Source organism: Bos javanicus, chromosome 27, assembly GCF_032452875.1.
Source record: "Bos javanicus breed banteng chromosome 27, ARS-OSU_banteng_1.0, whole genome shotgun sequence".
Lineage (NCBI taxonomy): Eukaryota > Metazoa > Chordata > Mammalia > Artiodactyla > Bovidae > Bos > Bos javanicus.
The window spans coordinates 33,092,508-33,110,504 of record NC_083894.1 but is presented as its reverse complement, the minus strand read 5'-3'; the positions used below and the strand labels follow the sequence as shown (position 1 = coordinate 33,110,504).

General features: G+C 49.6%; 1 protein-coding gene across 4 annotated transcripts in view; it reads left to right on the top strand.

Annotated features, from left to right (window-relative positions):
• RAB11FIP1 (RAB11 family interacting protein 1) overlaps positions 1-14,793 on the top strand; it is a 39,235-nt gene extending 24,442 nt beyond the window's left edge. For 3 of the 4 annotated variants that reach the window (XM_061404468.1, XM_061404467.1, XM_061404469.1), the window contains exons 4-6: positions 1,063-2,790; positions 3,373-3,481; positions 11,422-14,793. In XM_061404468.1, coding sequence (XP_061260452.1) covers positions 1,063-2,790; positions 3,373-3,481; positions 11,422-11,640 — 2,056 coding nt within the window. In that variant the 3' untranslated portion in view covers positions 11,641-14,793. The remainder of the gene's footprint in view (positions 1-1,062; positions 2,791-3,372; positions 3,482-11,421) is intronic. The other variant, XM_061404470.1, reaches the window with a different exon arrangement.
• Positions 14,794-17,997: the final 3,204 nt, after the last annotated feature.

The following is a 17,997-nucleotide window of genomic DNA, read 5'->3' as shown; positions in this document are numbered from 1 at the left end:
CTGTCCCTTGTCCGGCATATCCCCAGTAAGTATCTTTGCCCCAGATATCTTAGCCACAAGTGTTTCCCCTGCAAATATTTTTTGCTTCTGGCAAAAGTAGGCAGGACTGGTCTGTCCATCTCAGTGAGATAAGCAGAGCATAGTGGAGCGCCCAGGTTTTGTAGCAGATTCTGAGTGTCAGGGTCTGGGAAAAACAACAGGTTTGCATGGTGGTGGTACGTGCAGAACTGGGGATCAGTCTGTTCTTCCTGCGTATTTCGTTGGAGGCAGATGTATTCTCTCCTTGCACTTTGGTGTGGGTTTGCTGACACAAGAGCCCCTTGGTCCCCTGTTGAGTGTGCCTGGGCGGTCCTCTGTGTGTTCACTCTGCACCTTGTTGCAAGAGCCTCGGGGGTTCTGCTTTTTGGCATGACTCATATTCACCGTCATGGTATTCCTACTGGCTGGGGTGGGAGAGACTTTTTTTTGAGATTCTGCCTATTTTGATTTCACAGACACAGACACACACAGACAGAGACACACACACACACAGAGTTCCGCTTCAAAATCTGCCTCTTGCCCTGTGGTGTGCCTTGAATGGCTCTGAGTTTTTTCAGATGGTTTTTTTTATCACCAGAAGAGACTGCAGGCTGTTGCTTTCCCGGGACCTTTCTGTTTCTATTGCAACAGACCTTTCTGTAGCAGATGTGCTTGATGATAAAAGCATGCCTTTTATGGGTTAAGTATTGGTGTTCCTTCTTTAACTTCTGAAGGTACTGCCCCAATATATAGTTAAAAAAATATATTGGTGTTGCTTCTTTAACTTCTGAAGGTACTGCCCCAATATATATTAAAAAAAATATATTGGTGTTCCTTCTTTAACTTCTGAAGGTACTGCCCCAATATATATTAAAAAAATATATTGGTGTTCCTTCTTTAACTTCTGAAGGTACTGCCCCAATATATATTTAAAAAAAAAAAAAAAGAGTTCTCATCTTTGGAAAGACTATAGTTTTACATATCTCTTGCCTCTCATGTTGCATCTGCAACTGACCTGCAGGTTTTATTTTGTCCTTTTTGCAGGCCGGAAGTGTCTCCAGAGGCTCGGCCCGCACCCAGGCCCCCTCCTTCCACTAACTCCCCCCTCTTTCTTTCCACTCTCGCTTCCGGCTCTGGGCAGGTACCTGTCTCTTCTAAAACGGGGCATGACTCAGAGACACCATCCTCTGAGTCCCCTTCGGGCTCCTCCTCTATCTCCTCTCCCATAGCGGCCCCCATCTCCACATCCACCCCAATTAAGAACTGGCCCTCTGCAGACCCGGGCCAAGCCAGCTCCGAAGAACCGCCTTCGCTCCTGGAACTAGAGTTGGAAAAGGAGACTCAGACCCGAGTTCCAAATATTGATCTCCACGCTGTGGGCTTGCTTTCCAAGCAGACACCCGTTCCGCTGACTGGAGGGAGGGAAGACTATTCACCAGAGAAGACCAGTACTAACGACCTGGCACAGTCTCTCCGGACACAGCCTGAAGAGGGACAAGAAGGAGGGCTTCTGGGGTCTCCCTGGCAGGAACAACAAAGTGATATCGCTTCATCGGACGAGGCCCGAGAAGTAGCATCTGCCCTTGCGCCCGGGAGAGGCAGGAGGGGCAGCCCCGCTGGAAAGCCCCCAAGCAGGGAGGACCCAGACTCTGCGAAGGATGCAGGTGGGGGTGGCAGGCTGAGTCCTGCAGTTAAAGAAATGGCGCCCCGCCTCCACACGGGGGAGTCGGCCCCCACACCCGACTCCGCGATGACGCAGGGACATGAAGAGATGGATCCGGATGCCCGTGGTGGCGGAAAGGATACCAAGAAGCAGGCGCTGTTTTCCAAGAAGCTCTCCACAGAAGAGGCTGGGGAGGAGAACCCCAGGCTGGTTCATGGGGACAGAGGGGTCCCACAGGAGCCAACGCCACCAGAGGCCACTCCCAGAAACGCGATGGACATGGGAGACTCCCAGGAGGGGGCGGCCGTGACCGGACCGCGGCTCCCGGCCCTGGCGACTCACACTCCCTGCCCCTCCTCCAAGGGGAGCTTCTCAGGGGGTCCCCAGCCGACGATCGGCTCAGGGAGGGTTGGTCCCCTCTTCAGGAGTCAGGGAGACAACACCCGGATGGCATGGAACCAGAGCAAAGCCAGTGACCATGAAGGTCTGCTGTCCGACCCCCTGCGGGGCCTCCAGGCCCCCTGTGAGGCCAAGCCCCCAGGCGTGGCCCATCTGGACCTGACCCTGCCCTCCATCCCAGAGGTTGAGTCGGAGGACGAGAGAGGCGATCAGCCTGAAGGTGGCGGAGGGGCGGCCCTGGTGGCAGGCTGGGGAGGAGGGGCTCTGTCCTCCAGCACGGGGCCTGTCCAGCTTGAGGGGGAGAGGACGCCCAGTGAGGAGGCTGGCGGGTCAGCAGCAGGAAGCCTGCATGACCCCACGCCGGGAGCAACCGCCCCGGCTTCTGTAGAACAGACCCCAGGACCCGGCAGCAATGGCGGGAAGGCAGGACCAGCCGGAGATGGGAGCCCGCCTCGGCCTCCAGCCGCTGCCCTGGGGTCCCCTGTGTCCAGCTCCCCCACCCCTCCCCCGCTTCCTGCCACACACTCCTTTACCCCCTCTGCACACTCTGACACCCCCCATACCAATACAGCAGAATCTCAAAAAAAAGCAACAGCCGAGGGCTCCGCGGGTAACGTGGAAAATCCCGGCAAGAGGAAGCCGCTTCTTCAGGCCCGGGTCTCCCCCTCAGAGACACAGCCGAGCACTGGAAGCAGGCCGGCCAAGCACAGGTGAGAGCCGGTGTGGACCGGGGGGAACTGTCCTCGGGAGTGTAAGCCAGCCCCCCTGCCCCGACTCCCCACCCCTGCTTCTGTCTCCAGGCGTGAGGGCCTGCTCATGCACAGCTGTCCTGGCAGTGCGTGTCCCCCTGGTGTTGACAGCAGAGCGTCTTTGGCAAGGCCGTCCCCTGGGCTGGGAGCCCCCCAGAGACGACACCCCTGTGTCTTGGAGCAAGAACGTCGCAGCAGCGGCCATCCTGAGACAGAGTGGGGATTGTCCTGCCCTGTCTGATATGGAGCTCTCCTTGCAGAGAAGCATCAGGAGCCGAGTTTTCTTTCCTGGTCTCAGAGGCCAGCTGAGACTTGAGTGGGAAAAACCAGCCGGGTGGACAGCTTACTCTATGAAAACCCCACCCGGTGGGAAGCTGGCTTGTCTGTTGGAGCTCTGCAGGGCTCCAGGGCTCTGCGCGTGTCTCCAGGCTCCCCTGCTGCCTGCCTCGCTGGTTGCCACCCACCCCCCCACCCCCGAGAGAGGTGGTCCCTCGGTGTTGTGGTTCCCGCAGGTCTAAGGGTCCTTTCCCCCTTCTCTTCCAGACTTCATCCCGTGAAGCCGATGAACACGACAGCCCCCAAGGTCTCTAACTCCACCTCGGGAACTACCGCGATCGTGAGTGAGAACTTGATCAACGAAGCCGGGATGAAGGTATGTCTTTTCTGGGAGCAGGCAGGTTAGTCTGAGTCTCCACGGCAGACAGCTCCCGGGGGTGGTGGGGAACCCCGGGATGACTCAACCACACATCTCTGTCTTTGGATGATCTTTGGAAGCCCCTACATCTCCCATGGCATACTCAATTTTTCCCCTCATAGTCATTTGGCTGTTGTTGGATTTGTGTGTGTGTGTGTGTGTGTGTGTGTGTGTGAAGCAACACGATTGGCAACCAGTACTTCTTTTTAATGAGAAGAATATGTCACCTCCCACCCCCCCACCCCGGGTCATGCAAACAGACATTCTCCTTTTCCCCATGCGTCCTTTCGTATCTTTTGGCAAGAAGGTAAAATTCTTGTAGTTGTAACTGTGGCACAGATAGCCTTTTCTTGTAACTTTATTCTGAAGTGATTTCAAACTTGAGAAAAGTTGCAAGCGTAGCACAAAGAACTCCTGTACGCCTTTCACCCCAATCCACCAGCTTATTGGCATTTCACCAGATTTGCTTTATCACGCTCACCCTCTCCTTCTCCATTCTCTTTGTATGTACATACACTTTTCCCCCCTGAATTATTTGAGAGTAACTTGCCCACGTCATGCTCCTTTTACCCCTAAATACTTAAGTGTGTAATTCCTAAGAATAAGGGTACTTATCAAAATGAAGAAATTTAACAGGCATATCACACTGTTTTCTCATCCGTTGTCCGTATTTCAATGTCACCAGTTTGTCCCAGTGGTGGCCTTTCTTCTTTGTTTCCCAGTCCAGGGTCACCAAGAGACCCTGATATCTTGTCTCGAGGATCTCCTTTACTCTGGAACGGTTCCTCACCTTTTTTTGTCTTTGGAGACGTTGACCTTTTTCAAGAGTTTAGAACAGTTGTTTGGTAGAATTTTCCCATTTGGCTTTGCCTGACGTCTACTCGTGGTTTGGTGGAGGCTGGGTCTTCTCGGCAGGTATTAACTACAGGAAAAACACGCCCTTCCCAGTGTGTCGTGTAAAGGGCCCATGGCACCCTGTCCTCTTAGTGGGGTGTTAACTTGGTGACTTAGGTTAGGTGGTGTCCACTGGGTTCTTCAGTGCAGAGTAGCTGTTTTTTCCCCTTCACAGTTAGTAGGAAATATGTGAGGAATTCATTTCAGGCCATGCAACCTCCTGCTCTTTATCAACTTCTGGTTCATAGGCCTCAATGTCCACTGATGAATGTAAGATAGTAGCAGAAGGATGGGTCTCCAGCCCCATTGCCTGTGTGGAAACTCTCTGAAATCGTCTTGTTGGCTTAGTTTTTATCATGCACACTTCTGCACGTTGCTACTTAATTATTCTTTGAAATGGTTATGCTCGTCTGTACTTGCCCACTCCCCAGTTGGGTAATTGGCTATTTAGCTTGTTCTCTGTTTTTCGATATGAATAACACTGTAGTCCATAGTTTCTTGCATAGGACTTTCCCCTTCTTGTAGTTGATTTCCTTAAGCTGAATTTCCAGGAAGACTATTGCTTGATGAGAGGATCTCTGCCCTGTAAAAAGCTTGAGTGGCTACCACTGAAAAAAGCAGCTCCTCCCCCCAAAACCAAAACCACCCCCCACCTCTCACCCCCATGAGTTCTGCTGGGGAGAGTGTCTCCATCCTGCCCTTTCCGGTTCTAGAACCAGAGGGATTGAGTCCTGCCTTGCTACCAACCTCTTTGTCTTTGGCTCATTGTCACAGGGACGGAGGAGAATGATCTACTGAGTGACAGGGGACTGTTAATGAGAGGAGATGTGTTGTGTTTCAGGCACGTGGAAACACGTTGTGTTTCCTAACCGACCCTGCAGACTACAGTTGGGAGACATAAACTTCATTTCTGTTTTACTGCAGATGTCTAGAAGTTTCACTTAATCATAGATTGTACAGTCCCACGGACTCCAGGATGTCAAATAGTTTTTGTGGGGTTTTTTTTCTGTTTTTGGGGGCAATTCGGGGGCACACCACTTAGCATACAGGATCTAAGTTCCCTGATTAGGGATCGAACCTATGCCCCTTGCAGTGGAAGCACGGACTCTAAACCACTGGACCACCAGGGAAGTCCCAGTTTTTGTGTTTTTTAAAAACAAAACTTTTGCTCACATCTCCTTCACTCCTGCAGGTATTTTTAAGTGCGGGGTGATGGCTGATGCCTCTGGCTCTGTTGCACCTTTGCCTCTAGCAACTGGGCTGAAGGTTGTCCACTGAAAGCCAGAGATCTGAGTTCTGGGTCAAGAGGCAGAGTGGTGATAAGAAACTGTTGCTGAAAACCACTTAGCATTTTCCAGCCATCTTGCCATCTCCTCCCTGTAGTCCGTGCTAACAGGGCATCAGCCTGAAAATGATCGGCTGTATCCAGAATTGTGTACCTATGGTCTTTCAGCCCGAGCCTAAAGATGGACTGGCTGTAACTTCCCCAGCCCGGCTTGGCTGGCTTCTTTGGCTGTGTTAGGAGAAGCAGCCCTTGTCTTCCTGGCATGCATGATATTTACCAGGAAATGGGGCAAAAGAACAGGACGAAAGGGACGATAATGAAAACCAGGGTCATTTCGCAGCTCCCCACCCCTCTTCCTTTAACAGTGGAATGCAGCTTGGCTCCAAAGAGAAACAAACACCTAGCTTTCGGGAAGTCAGCAAGACCCTTGGTCCCCTGCTCTGTTTACTCGTCCAAGCTCACTTAATCAGGGGCTTATCTCCGGGCCCCGACTGACAGTAACTTGCCTTAAAACCAAGGCAACCGTTACTTATGTTGCTCCTGATCTGTAAGCCCCACTGCTGCCCCTCTGCCTGGCTGTAACAGAGCTGTTGGTCCCGGACCAGACCTGGTAACTCCTCTGAGTAAATATGGAAAGGTTCCTGGAGACTGCCATTGGCCGGCCATAGAATAGGTGCTTTGTACCAAGGCATAAACAGTACTTACGAAAATAACTACTCTTTGGAATGTTGCAAAGTGAGAGAGAGGTTAGGGAAAGAAACTGCATGGCTAAAGTTATGAAAACCTAGCTGAATCGTTACTATAATGGCTTTTTTCTTTTCTTTTTTGGTTATTGTGTTAGGGCCACCATCTTTTATAGATGATTAATAACTAGGAATGTATTATTTATTCAGGTGGCTTTCACACTTCCATTTAAAAATAACACAGCCAACTAGAGCCAAAAAGTCTTCTGTCAAATTATATGGGGAGAGTGGGAGACCAGCGTGAATATACGTCATTCTTGGTAAAACGATGGGGGAAAAGTCCAATGTGAAAGTCCTGGAAGGAAACATGTGCCAATGGGCACTATCGTTTCCTGAGTTGATGGGTGTTTTCTTTGCACCTCTTCCTCTCCATGGCCCTTGCTTACTTTCTGTGACTGCTGGATTGCTTTTTAATTTTTTTAGTCGTCACATAAATAGGAATTTCTGATGATTTCAAAGTCCTGCATCATTTCTTCTTCAGATTACAGAATCCAAATGGAAGACCTGTTTGACATTTTGTAGGAGGTCCCGCTAGTCTTCCCTGGCGGCTTAGATGGAAGAGAGTCTGCCTGCAGAGGAGGAGACCTGGGTTTGATCCTTGGGTCAGGAAGATCCCTTGGAGAAGGGAATGGCAACCCTCTCCAATATTCTTGCCTCGAAAATCCCATGGACAGAAGAGCCTAGTGGGCTATAGTCCATGGGGTCACAAAGAGTCGGACACGACTAAGCGACTAACACTCAGGAGTTATCTTAAGTGTGCATGCCACTTCAGTTCTGTGCCTTGGTCTTAGGGAAGTGTGTAGGGATATGACCAAAGATTTATGTTCACGCCTTTAAATGTGTTCTTATATAATTGTGAAAACTGAAACCAACTTAAATGACCAGCAACAGAGATATGGTTAAAATACAATTAAGTTTAAAACATCCATTTAAAAAGCAATTTTTCTAAAATTTAATGATGGGAAAATGCTCACAAAATACCCAATTTTCAAAAGCCATAAAACTTGATTCTGTATGAGGCTAAAGTTATCACAAAGAACGCCCATTACCAATGAGACCCAAGTGTTAAGTGTTGGAGTTATGGGTGATAATTTTTTCCCTTCTTCTGGATTTGAGATTTTCTATGATAAATAAATATATTTTTTTTCACAGTTCAAAACACGATTCTGTTATTGCGGGCAAAATTAATTTTTTAAAAAATTAATTTTTAATCGAAGGATAATTGCCTCACAGAACTTTGTTGTTTTCTGTCAAACATGAACAGAAAATTAATGTTAATTCATCTTCAGAGTCTGGGGCAGAGGTTACTACTCCATCTTTGAAGCTTGCCCCCATCACCCAGGCAGCCACGGCCTCTGGTTTGTCCAGCTCCTGGAGCACGTCCTGTCCCCCTGGACCCTGACGCCCTGCACCTCAGGTGAAGCCCCGGGTGTGTCAGACCCTGTGGGGACCTGGCGCCTCCTCTCGAGGAGCACTCTCCCTCCAGGTGTCAGCCTCTGCTTCTATCTCCCAGATGCTCCTGCGAACGTCTTCTGTAATCAGTATGTTTTTTTTTTTTTTAAGAGGAGGTTACTTATTTATTTTCGGCTGCCCTGGGTCTTCGTTGCTGCCCGAGGGCTCTCTCTAGTTGCCGCGAGCAGGGGCTGCTCTTCCCCGTGGCTTCTCACTGCCGGGGCTTCTCCAGTGGGAGCACAGGTCTGGGGCGTGTGGGCTCCGGTGGTCGTGCCTGGCGGGGCCTAGGCCACGGGCTCAGCAGTTGCGGTATGCAGGTTCAGTCGCTCCACGGCATGTGGGATCTTCCCCGACCAGGGGTGGGACCCATGTCTCTGCATTGCCTTTCTATCCACCGCGCCACCCAGGAAGTCCTGTAATCAATATTGTTGAACAGATAAAATCTTTCTGTGACAGAAGTATAATCTAAAACTCCTTGAGGATATATTCTTGGCTATTGTTTTTACAAAGACTACTTGTTTTCTTGGTAGGATATGTAAACAGACATGCCACTTTGAAAAAAAAATTGTGATAAAATAAACATAAAATTTACCCCCTCAACTGTATTTAAAGTGTCCATTTTCAGCAGTGTTAAGGGCATTCCTATTGTTGCACAACCAATCTCCAGAGTTCTTTCCCAGAAATGCAACTTTTTTGAAAGGGTTGTTTTGAAAGTCACAAATAGGATGATGGAGGTCCAGAGAGGGGGACCCTGTGAGTGTCTGCCTTCAACAAGCTAAAAAAAAAAAAAAAAAAAAAATTAAAAATGAGACACAGTTTTTGACAAGTATCTCAGGGGCTTCCCTAGTGGCTCAGTGGTAAAGAACCCACCTGCAATGCAGAAGACATAGGTTGATCCCTGGGTCAGAAAGATCCCCTGGAGGAGGAAATGGCAACCCACTCCGGTATTCTTGCCTGGGAAATTCCATGGACAGAAGAGCCTGGCGGGCTACAGTCCATGGGGTCGCAAAAGAGTAAGACGCGACTTAGCAACTAAACAAACACCACCATCTCACCTATTTCTAGGCCTCCTGCTGCATGTATGGAAGCATCAGGAGTTTCTAAGTTAGTAGCCATCATTGTGCTGTAGCCAGGACAAGAGGGACAGAATTTCTCTGGGACTCTGGCTGGCGTGCGGGCAGTTTGCATCACTGAACCGAACAGGGCCTTCTCTCATGCTGTGTCGAGGTTCGCCTGCTCCTGCCGTGACTGCTTCTTGGAGCAGGTAGTTCTAGGCCTTTCTCAGTAAAACTGTTTGACCCGCACGGTGGTGAAACCATGATTACCTCGGAGTTCCGCAGGCAAAACTGTCTTGAGGTTGCCCCACAACCTCGTCTCTTTCAACTTTCGAACCTGAGTCACAGACTTCAGGAGAAGTTAGTTTGGTTTTTTTTTTTTATTTCCTCCATCTCTCTGGAGACTTGGTACCACGTGTTAGTTTACATAACGCTCATCTTGTGTCTCCTTGTGGTTGGGGCCTGAGCAGTGTGCAGTCAGACTCCAGGCCTCCCAGGTGATGATCGCAATCCCTGGGGCTCCTACTCTGGTCAGGAGTGGGGCGGCCGCTCAGCCCCGGCTGCAGCCACTGGACCCCCAGGGGGCGCCACCAGTGGCTGTGTGGTGGCCCTTGGCTTTGACTCTGCATAGGTTTTGAGAGTGAGATGACTTAGACTGGGGTCTCCCAGGCCGTCCTCCTAATTGCAGGTCTCTTGAGCCTAGTGGAGGCAGTAGCAGTCTGTCTGGGATAAATGTTCACGTATTGTACTGGGAGGAGAGTGTTTCCTAGCGTCGTCTGCCACTAGCGTTTCTTCACGGGTCCCCTCAGCCTGGGGCTCGGGTCCGCTTGGATACCTGGTTGTGCCAGTTCTGGTGTTCACAGACCTCCAGTCGTGACATCTCTAAACCCCAGGCCTAGAGGCTGGTCCAGGGGTCTGCAGCCTGTGACTCAAGTATGATTTTCACACTTTAAATCGGTCGTTCCCCAGCGGTCCAGTGGTTAGGACTCTGCACTTTCACTGCCAAGGGCCCGGGTTCAATCCCTGGTGGGGAAATAAGATCCCACCAACCACAGTTCAGTTCAGTTCAGTTGCTCAGTCGTGTCCAACTCTTTGCGACGGCATGGACTGCAGCATGCCAGGCCTCCCTGTCCATCACCAACTCCTGGAGTTTACCCAAACTCATGTCCATTGAGTCAGTGATGCCATCCAACTATCTCATCCTCTGTCACCCCCTTCTGCCTTCAATCTTTCCCAGCATTGGGGTCTTTTCCAATGAATCCGTTCTTCATATCAGGTAGCCAAAGTATCAGAGCTTCAGCTTCAGCATCAGTCCTTCCAATGAATTTTCAGGACTGATTTCCTTTAGGATGGACTGGTTGGATCTTGCAGTCCAAGGGACTCTCAAGAATCTTCTCCAACACCACAGTTCAAAGGCATCAATTCTTCTGCGCTCAGCTTTCTTTATAGTCCAACTTTCACATCCATACATGACTACTGGAAAAACCGTAGCTTTGACTAGACGGACTTTGTTGGCAAAATAATGTCTCTGCTTTTTAATATGCTATCTAGGTTGGTCATAACTTTTCTAACAAGGAGCAAGCGTCTTTTAATTTCATGGCTGCAGTCACCATCTGCAGTGATTTTGGAGCCCAAGAAAATAAAGTCTGTCACTGTTTCCATTGTTTCCCCATCTATTTGCCATGAAGTGATGGGACTGGATGCCATGATCTTAATTCTCTGAATGTTGAGTTTTAAGCCAACTTTTTCACTCTCCTCTTTCACTTTCATCAGGAGGCTCTTTAGTTCTTCACTTTCTGCCATAAGAGTGGTGTCATCTGCATATCTGAGGTTATTGATATTTCTCCCAGCAATCTTGATTCCAGCTTCTGCTTCATCCAGCCCAGCATTTCTCATGATGTACTCTGCATATAAGTGAAATATAAATTAAATATACCAACCTCATGGTAGGACCAAAAGGGAAAAAAAAGAAAAAGAAAAAGTAATGAAACAAAAAACCAAAACCAAACCAAAAGACGAACGTGCAGCAAAGGCCATCTGTGGCCTGTGCAGCCTGAGATACTGACTCTCTGGCCCTTTACAGAAAGCTTCATTGGTCATAGGTTTCCACGGAAATTGAAAACGAATTCCCAGGAGACTCAGATCACAGACTCAATCACTAAAAGCTGCCTCTTCTGTATTTCTTTTATTTACGTATAAATAGTTATTTGTTCATAAATATCTATTTATTTGGCTATGCCAGGTTTTAGCTGTGCCACACAGGATCTTAGTTGTGGCATGCGAACTCTTAGTTGCAGATGTGGGCTCTAGTTCCTTGGCTGGGGACTGAACCTGGGTCCCCTGCACTGGGAACGTGGAGTCTTAGCTACTGGATCACCAAGGGAGTCCCGGTATTTCTCTGAGATGTTTGACCTCTTGGCTGACTTTGTCAATTTTCTTGTCGTCCCCGCTTCCCGCCCCCCACCAAAGAAATACAAGCCCTCGGACCCCGCATTTGCCTACGCGCAGCTGACCCACGACGAGCTCATTCAGCTGGTCCTCAAACAGAAGGAAACGATCAGCAAGAAGGAATGTCAGGTGCGCCAACTGGAAGACTACATCGACAACCTGCTGGTCAGGGTCATGGAGGAGACGCCGAACATCCTCCGGGTTCCCTCTCAGGTTGGCAAAAAAGCAGGAAAGATGTGATCCGCCAGCCTCCAGCATCGAGACTCTGCCGTGGGTCTGTCTCCACCAGCTCCCGAGGCCGAGGACTCGCTGTGCCCGAGAGCCGGGCACAGATTGCCATCTTCCTTCCAGGTTATCTGGCAGGAGTCCCTCCCACCCACGGAAGCCAGGTCAATGACTACAACGGATCTTTTCACTGTCCATTCCCAGGGTTTTATTTTTAAATGCCACTGTGCCTTTAACCACGTTGTAAATATTTTATGGCCTGACCGGAGACATGGTCATAAGATCTGATGCTGGCCCAGAGGTTCAGATGGCACTGGGGGGTATTAATTAATGTATTTTAAACATTGGGATTTTCTTTCTTTGATTTTGAGATTTTTAAAGTACGTCTCCCCCCGGTCTTTAAAGCTGCAGGTGAGATAACAAGGACCAGGCGATCGGGGCTGTGTTGCACATACCTTCTTGGCATTTGAATAGCTCAGGCGTGGCATTTTGGCTGCAGATGCTAAATTTTTGATACCATGTAAACCTACTTGACTCCTCGGACTTAGTCCTTTGTTTCGACTGGAGCAGAGGAGTGCAGTGTGCCTTTGAGATTTATAACAAGCCGCCTTTTCCAGACATCAGCCTCTACACCACAGTAGCCTTTAAAATATGCTCTTTATCAATGGAGAGTGTGTGTCTATGGAGGGAAGCAGACCAGGGGACTTAGAGTCACTTTGCACTCAAGGGAATTGGTCAAAACCCCTCCTCTGGTGATCGCAGGATCCCTGTGACTGGAGTGGCCAAGGCAGTGCCTTGATTAGCATCAAGTGCCCCAGGTGCTTGCTAAAATGGTTGTACCAGGGGAGGGGGTGGGGGGGGGTGGGGGTGGGGGGGGTGTGGAGCCACAGCAGGGGGTCCCTTGGCCCTCTCCCCCCATGCCTTCGCTTGGCTCCCTGGTTTCCTTGGCAGCGCTTCCTGGCATTTTCCCCCCTTAGTATAACATTGTGAAGAGCAAGATGATATCTATTTTTAGATGGCTGTGTTTTTAAAACTAGATTAACACACTTTTTTTTTTTTTTAAACTAGGACCCCTTTTTAACTAATATCACCGGTTCAGATTCTTCGGGGCTTCCCTGGTGGTTCAGCGGCAAAGAATCCTGCCAATGCAGGAGATGGGGGTTCAATCCCTGGGTTGGGAAGATCCCCTGGAGAAGGAAATGGCAGCCCACTCCAGTGTTCTTGCCTAGAGAATCCCATGGACAGAGGAGCCTGATGAGCTACAGTCCACGGGGTCACAAAGAGTCGGACATGACTTAGCAACTAAACAACTCAGACTCTAAAGGTAATTTCATTGTTAGTAACCCGATATGAGAATGTTTTCTATATTACTCATTTTTTGTTGTTGTTCCAGTTGAGACAGAATCTCATCAAATCCCGACATCTCTCCTCGGGAGAGAATGTCATAGGCCAAGGGCGTGGGTAGGGCTTGAGGAGAGAGCAGTTATAAACACAGATCTCTCTGTGTTCATTCTTGTGTTGAAGTTAAGAGGCAAGATGACTGGCAGTGGGATTCCTTCTCAGGATCACATCTGCTGCCACATTAGTTAATACCAGAGCACTTTAATCTGAAGGATGATACTGTAACTTGATTGAACTGATTCACTTTTAATTATCGATAGCTGTTTTATTTAATACCCTCCTACATACTGGGGACCACTGTAAACCTCTCAGACGACTTGTATTTTTGTAGCGCTACGAGATTTATTTACATCCCTATAAAGAGAACTGGATGTTCGCTTGAACTCTGGAGATATATGTGTATGTATTTGATATGCAATGTTTTGTACTTGATGTCAGTGTACTTGGACTGTGATTACCCCCGTGTACTGGGTGGCAGGGGCGCTGAGTGGTTTCTCCTGAGAAGAGCTCACGTGGAGACCCGAGTTCTTCCCGAAAGCTTTTCGTTGTGGGAGATCTGCTGCTAGGACCTCGGGAATGGGTCCCGGTCCGTGTTTAAGAGAGTGAATTCCTCTGCTCTGAGATGCCACTCGAGAACTCTGGAGAATGAAGGACAATCAACTTCAAGAGTGTCTGGTTTCTACCAGCTGCTGGAACAGAATTCCATGGGTAGCATCCCTGCGCCTCTCAAGGATGCCGGTTAACACCTGTCCTTGAGGACTCTACTGTGAGGGAGCACTCAGTTGGGAAAGCTGGAGTCAGCTCTGGGCTGTTCACAGGGGCAGGTGGACTGGAGGGCTGGAGCTTCTGCAGCCGGTATGGGTCTGAGGGCTTACACCCAGCTGTGTGCACCAGGAGAGTCTGGTTTAGCCTCTGGCTGCTGAGAATGCTCACTGAACTGATGGGTCCTTGGAGGAGGCCATGCCCTGCAGAAGCAGGAGCAGCTCTTTCTTGGCCCTGCCTGGCTGCCCACCACCCACCCCCAGAAGACCAGTCAGTACTTCAGGGAAGCATCCAGTGAAATACCAAACACCTTGTGATGAACTTCCATTAGAGGTCAGCATCTGGGGAAAAAAAGTCAATCCTTTGCCCAGTTGTTTCATACCATCTCTGTCGTTGGGCTTTGACAGATGTCCTGCCCACCTCTTTTATTTCCTGTGGGTCAGCCTCCCCGGGTAGTGGGATGGAAGAGCAAGAAAGTCTGCCCTTCGCCACACGAACAGCCATTGACCCAGAGTGGAGGGTGTGTGGGCAGTGACTGGCATACGTGTGTGGTTTCCAGCTCAGCTGACAGTGGGGGCTCAGAAGGGCACGGAGTGGGGAGGGTCCACGACCCTTAGCCACCTGCCAGACTGAAGGCCAGAGGCAACTTGTAAAATTAGGTGCGATCTTCACTCCTTATGCCCTTTCTCTTTTAGACCCATTCACTGGTGAATGGTCCCTCAAGGCTGAAGGATCTGTTGCCGTTGCGGGGAGGGCAGAGAGCTTACCCTCTAGTTTCTACACCAATCTCAACCCTGTGGTTTTCTCAGTATCTATTGTGTGAGCTACTGACGTGACCTCTTCCTCCCTCTGATTGAAAGCTCATCCAGCATTTCTGGATTGTAGAATTCTTATTTCCTGCCTTGTTGTTTTGGGAATTTTTAATTTCTTTGCTTTTGTTTTTGAGAAGTTACCTAAAAACTTCCTACAACACTAAATAAAATGGTACTGGTACTACCTTTCAAAGTTTTGTGTCTGTGGTTTTGTATGGGTGTGATAAGAATTTCTGGCTTCCTGCAGAATCTCTCTTAGGGGGTGACCAATGTTTCTCAGCCCATGAGGGTCTCTCGCCTGGGTTCCTGCTGCTGCCACTCTATCTGGTGCCCAGGGGACCCAGTGCCCTTTCTCCTGTGGGGGTTGGGACACCTCTGATGACCTCCTTATGACACAACCCATATTTTGGGCTGAAAGGGACTCTGGCGTTTATCAGCTGAACATCGTTTGAATTTCCTATCCCTAGTGATACAAGCTGCCACCTTTTCCTTAAGCTGAGCAGAGGAACAAGACACTTTCTTGATTTGCTTCCACCCTGCACCACCTCCCCCACCCCCCACCACACACACACACACCTCTTCACCCCTGCCCCACTGATTTCCCAGAGAGTGAAAGCCTGCCTTTTGGAGCTTCATTTGAATTCACCTGCATTCAGGACTGCCCAGATCTAGGAGCCAGGTCTCTGGTTCCACAAATGTAGCTCATTCATTTCTGAGTAGAGGGGATTATGGCTGTAAAAGACTCCTCCTGAGCTCATTCTACTAATCTCCAACCCTTCCCCAAAGAAGTGAGAGGTCTGCCTGCCTCAACCAAGGGTCCCAAGCTCTCCGGATGGCGGAGATGCTCTTAGGGATGAAAGTCACACTGTAGAGGGACAGACGCAGGTGGACCCAGGTCGCTCCCAGGTGGGGTGGGGGAAGCTTCCCGAGGGCCTCCCCGGTTTGGGTGGAGGGGTCTGGTTATCCAACCGGATGTAGATGGTGGAACCACCGTGTAAAGTGATACAAAGGCGGTTTCTCTTAAAACATACAACCTTCCAGGTTTGGTCCAAACAACCAAAAAGCTCTCTGGAAAGGGTCTCCAAGGAAGGAATGTTTGTACAAATGACCCCCAACTCTCCCCTGAGATTCATCTCCCTTGCTTTTTTTGTGGGGGGGCACCCTGCCCACCTCCCCATGGAAAACATCACAGGGTACCGTTCCCACTCTGACTACAGCCAAAGCATCAGCACCATGCACATTCCCAGCCCTCAGACCCTGCCTCTAAGCCGATCGGGGGTGCCATCTTTTGGATTCTGCAGTCTCCCCGTCCTGAGAAGGTGGGAACAATCTCTTTGCATTCAAGTTCAAAGCTCTAAGCTAAGCTCTGTGGGGCCAGCGGTTCCCAAAGCCACAAAACCTTCCGAGGGAAGATGTCCTCATGTGGCCTTGTGATATGATGTCTGACTATCTTACACACACCTGTATCCTGAGCCCTAGAAACAGTCACGCTGGTGACACCGGCAGGCCCTGGGAACTGAGAGGAAGCTGCTCCATCCTTGCACATCAAGTGCTCACTTCAGGCTGAAACTTGACCACAAAAGGAAGGCCTGTTTATTGAGTTCCTGCATTTCACTCAGCACTGCTGAGTGCTGTTTCCAGTTCTCATCAAGGTAGATAATATCTCCATTATGCAGATGAGGAAACGGAGACTTTCAGAGGCATCAGAACTGGAGTTTGCCTGGGGTCCCACAGCAGGTAGTTAAGAAAGGATTTGAAATCACCTATCCAACCTGGGGTTCTAGAACAGGTGTCAGACTATGGCTTCACTCTTGTTCTTGTGGCCCTCAAACCAAGGGTGATTTTTCCTGGCGGTGCTCTAGTAGTCCAGGGGAAGAACACTGCACTTTTACTCCTATGGTCCTGGATTTAATCCCTCATCAAGGAACTAAGATCCCATAAGCCATGCCGTGCAGGAAAAAAAAAAAAAACACACACAACCCCAACAACAACAAAGAAACAAGGATGATTTCTCCTCTTTTTTTTTTTTCTTAATGTGGGATGAACAAGTCTAGAGATCAAATGGCCAGAATGACCATAGTCAACAGCATTGCACTGAATACTGGAGATTTTTACATTTTTTTAAACAATCAAAATAACAATAATTCATGACATTCAAATTTCAGTGTCTACCCAATTTTATTGGGATACAGCTGAGTTCATCGTCTATGTCTGAGTAATTGTCTATGGCTGTGTCCATGCTGCAAAAGCAGACTTGAGCGGTTAAAACAAAAACTTTCACATCCACCAAACCTAAATATTTGCTTTCGGGCCCTTTTCAGAAAATGTCTGTGGACACCCAGTCTAGGATTAATTTGGGGGGGCAAAGGGATAATATTCTGAGTGACCTGGAATACTGGAGGATGGGAGCAGGCAGGGAAAGTGGAGCCCACGTAACTCAGCCCCACTCAAGACAAGGCCCTATAAGCCATGGCTCCCGAGGAGGGATGTTCCGGCTATGATTGAGCTCTAGGCCTGTGGCCACCTCCTCAGAGTTGCCAGGTGCCTTTCTTCCTGGGAGATCAAGAAACCCAACACAGTGATCCTCAGCCAGGGGGAGGGACAGAATAAACAACAGGAAAGGGGAAAGTGAATATGAGCGAGGGCCCTGGTGGTGCCCTGGACTGAGGCCGTCACCACTGCTGTCAGAGGAGAATCAGCATCTGCTGAAAAGCTGAGATGAAGGGGACCCAGGCAGAAAAGCTCCAAGGCCCAGGGTGGTGAGGAGAGTGGGTCCTCCAGGCTCAGAGTGAAACTGGGTTAGAGAGTCTTCTGAGTTGGAAGAAGCCTGGGGTTAGGCCTTGAGAGAAGCCCAACTCCACCTCCCCCCAGTTACTCACTCCAGATTAGAAATGATCCTGCCGCTGAGGAATTCCATCTATGTGTGGCCTCTGACAGGCCTACCCAGGATGGGTGTCCACAGGAGCTAACAGCCTTGTGGTGTAACAGGCGCTCCTGGGACACAGGAATGAGACAGCCAGGTCATTCCCAGGGAGACTTGCAACAAAGACAGGCAGACCACCGATGAATACACACATGTAACCAGAGATGACTGGCCAGGGGCCGTCCATGGGGACATCTTCCATCGGCCTTTCTGTCTGGCCTCCTCTAGAGAAAGAACTCTGGCCTCGAGGTCAGAATTTCACATCTGGACCACGTCTGAGGCATCTTTTCTAATGGCCTTCCTTCCTCAGTAGCTTTCTGCTCTAATCCAGCCCATCTGGGCACTCAGCATTCCAAAAGCCGATGTGCCAAGTACCCCGTGGGCTCTGGCCTTAGGGACAAGAAACATGGCTCCAGCTTCACAGGCTTGGGGAGGAGCTGGGGAGAGGGCTTTGAGAAGCATCTGTTAAACAGA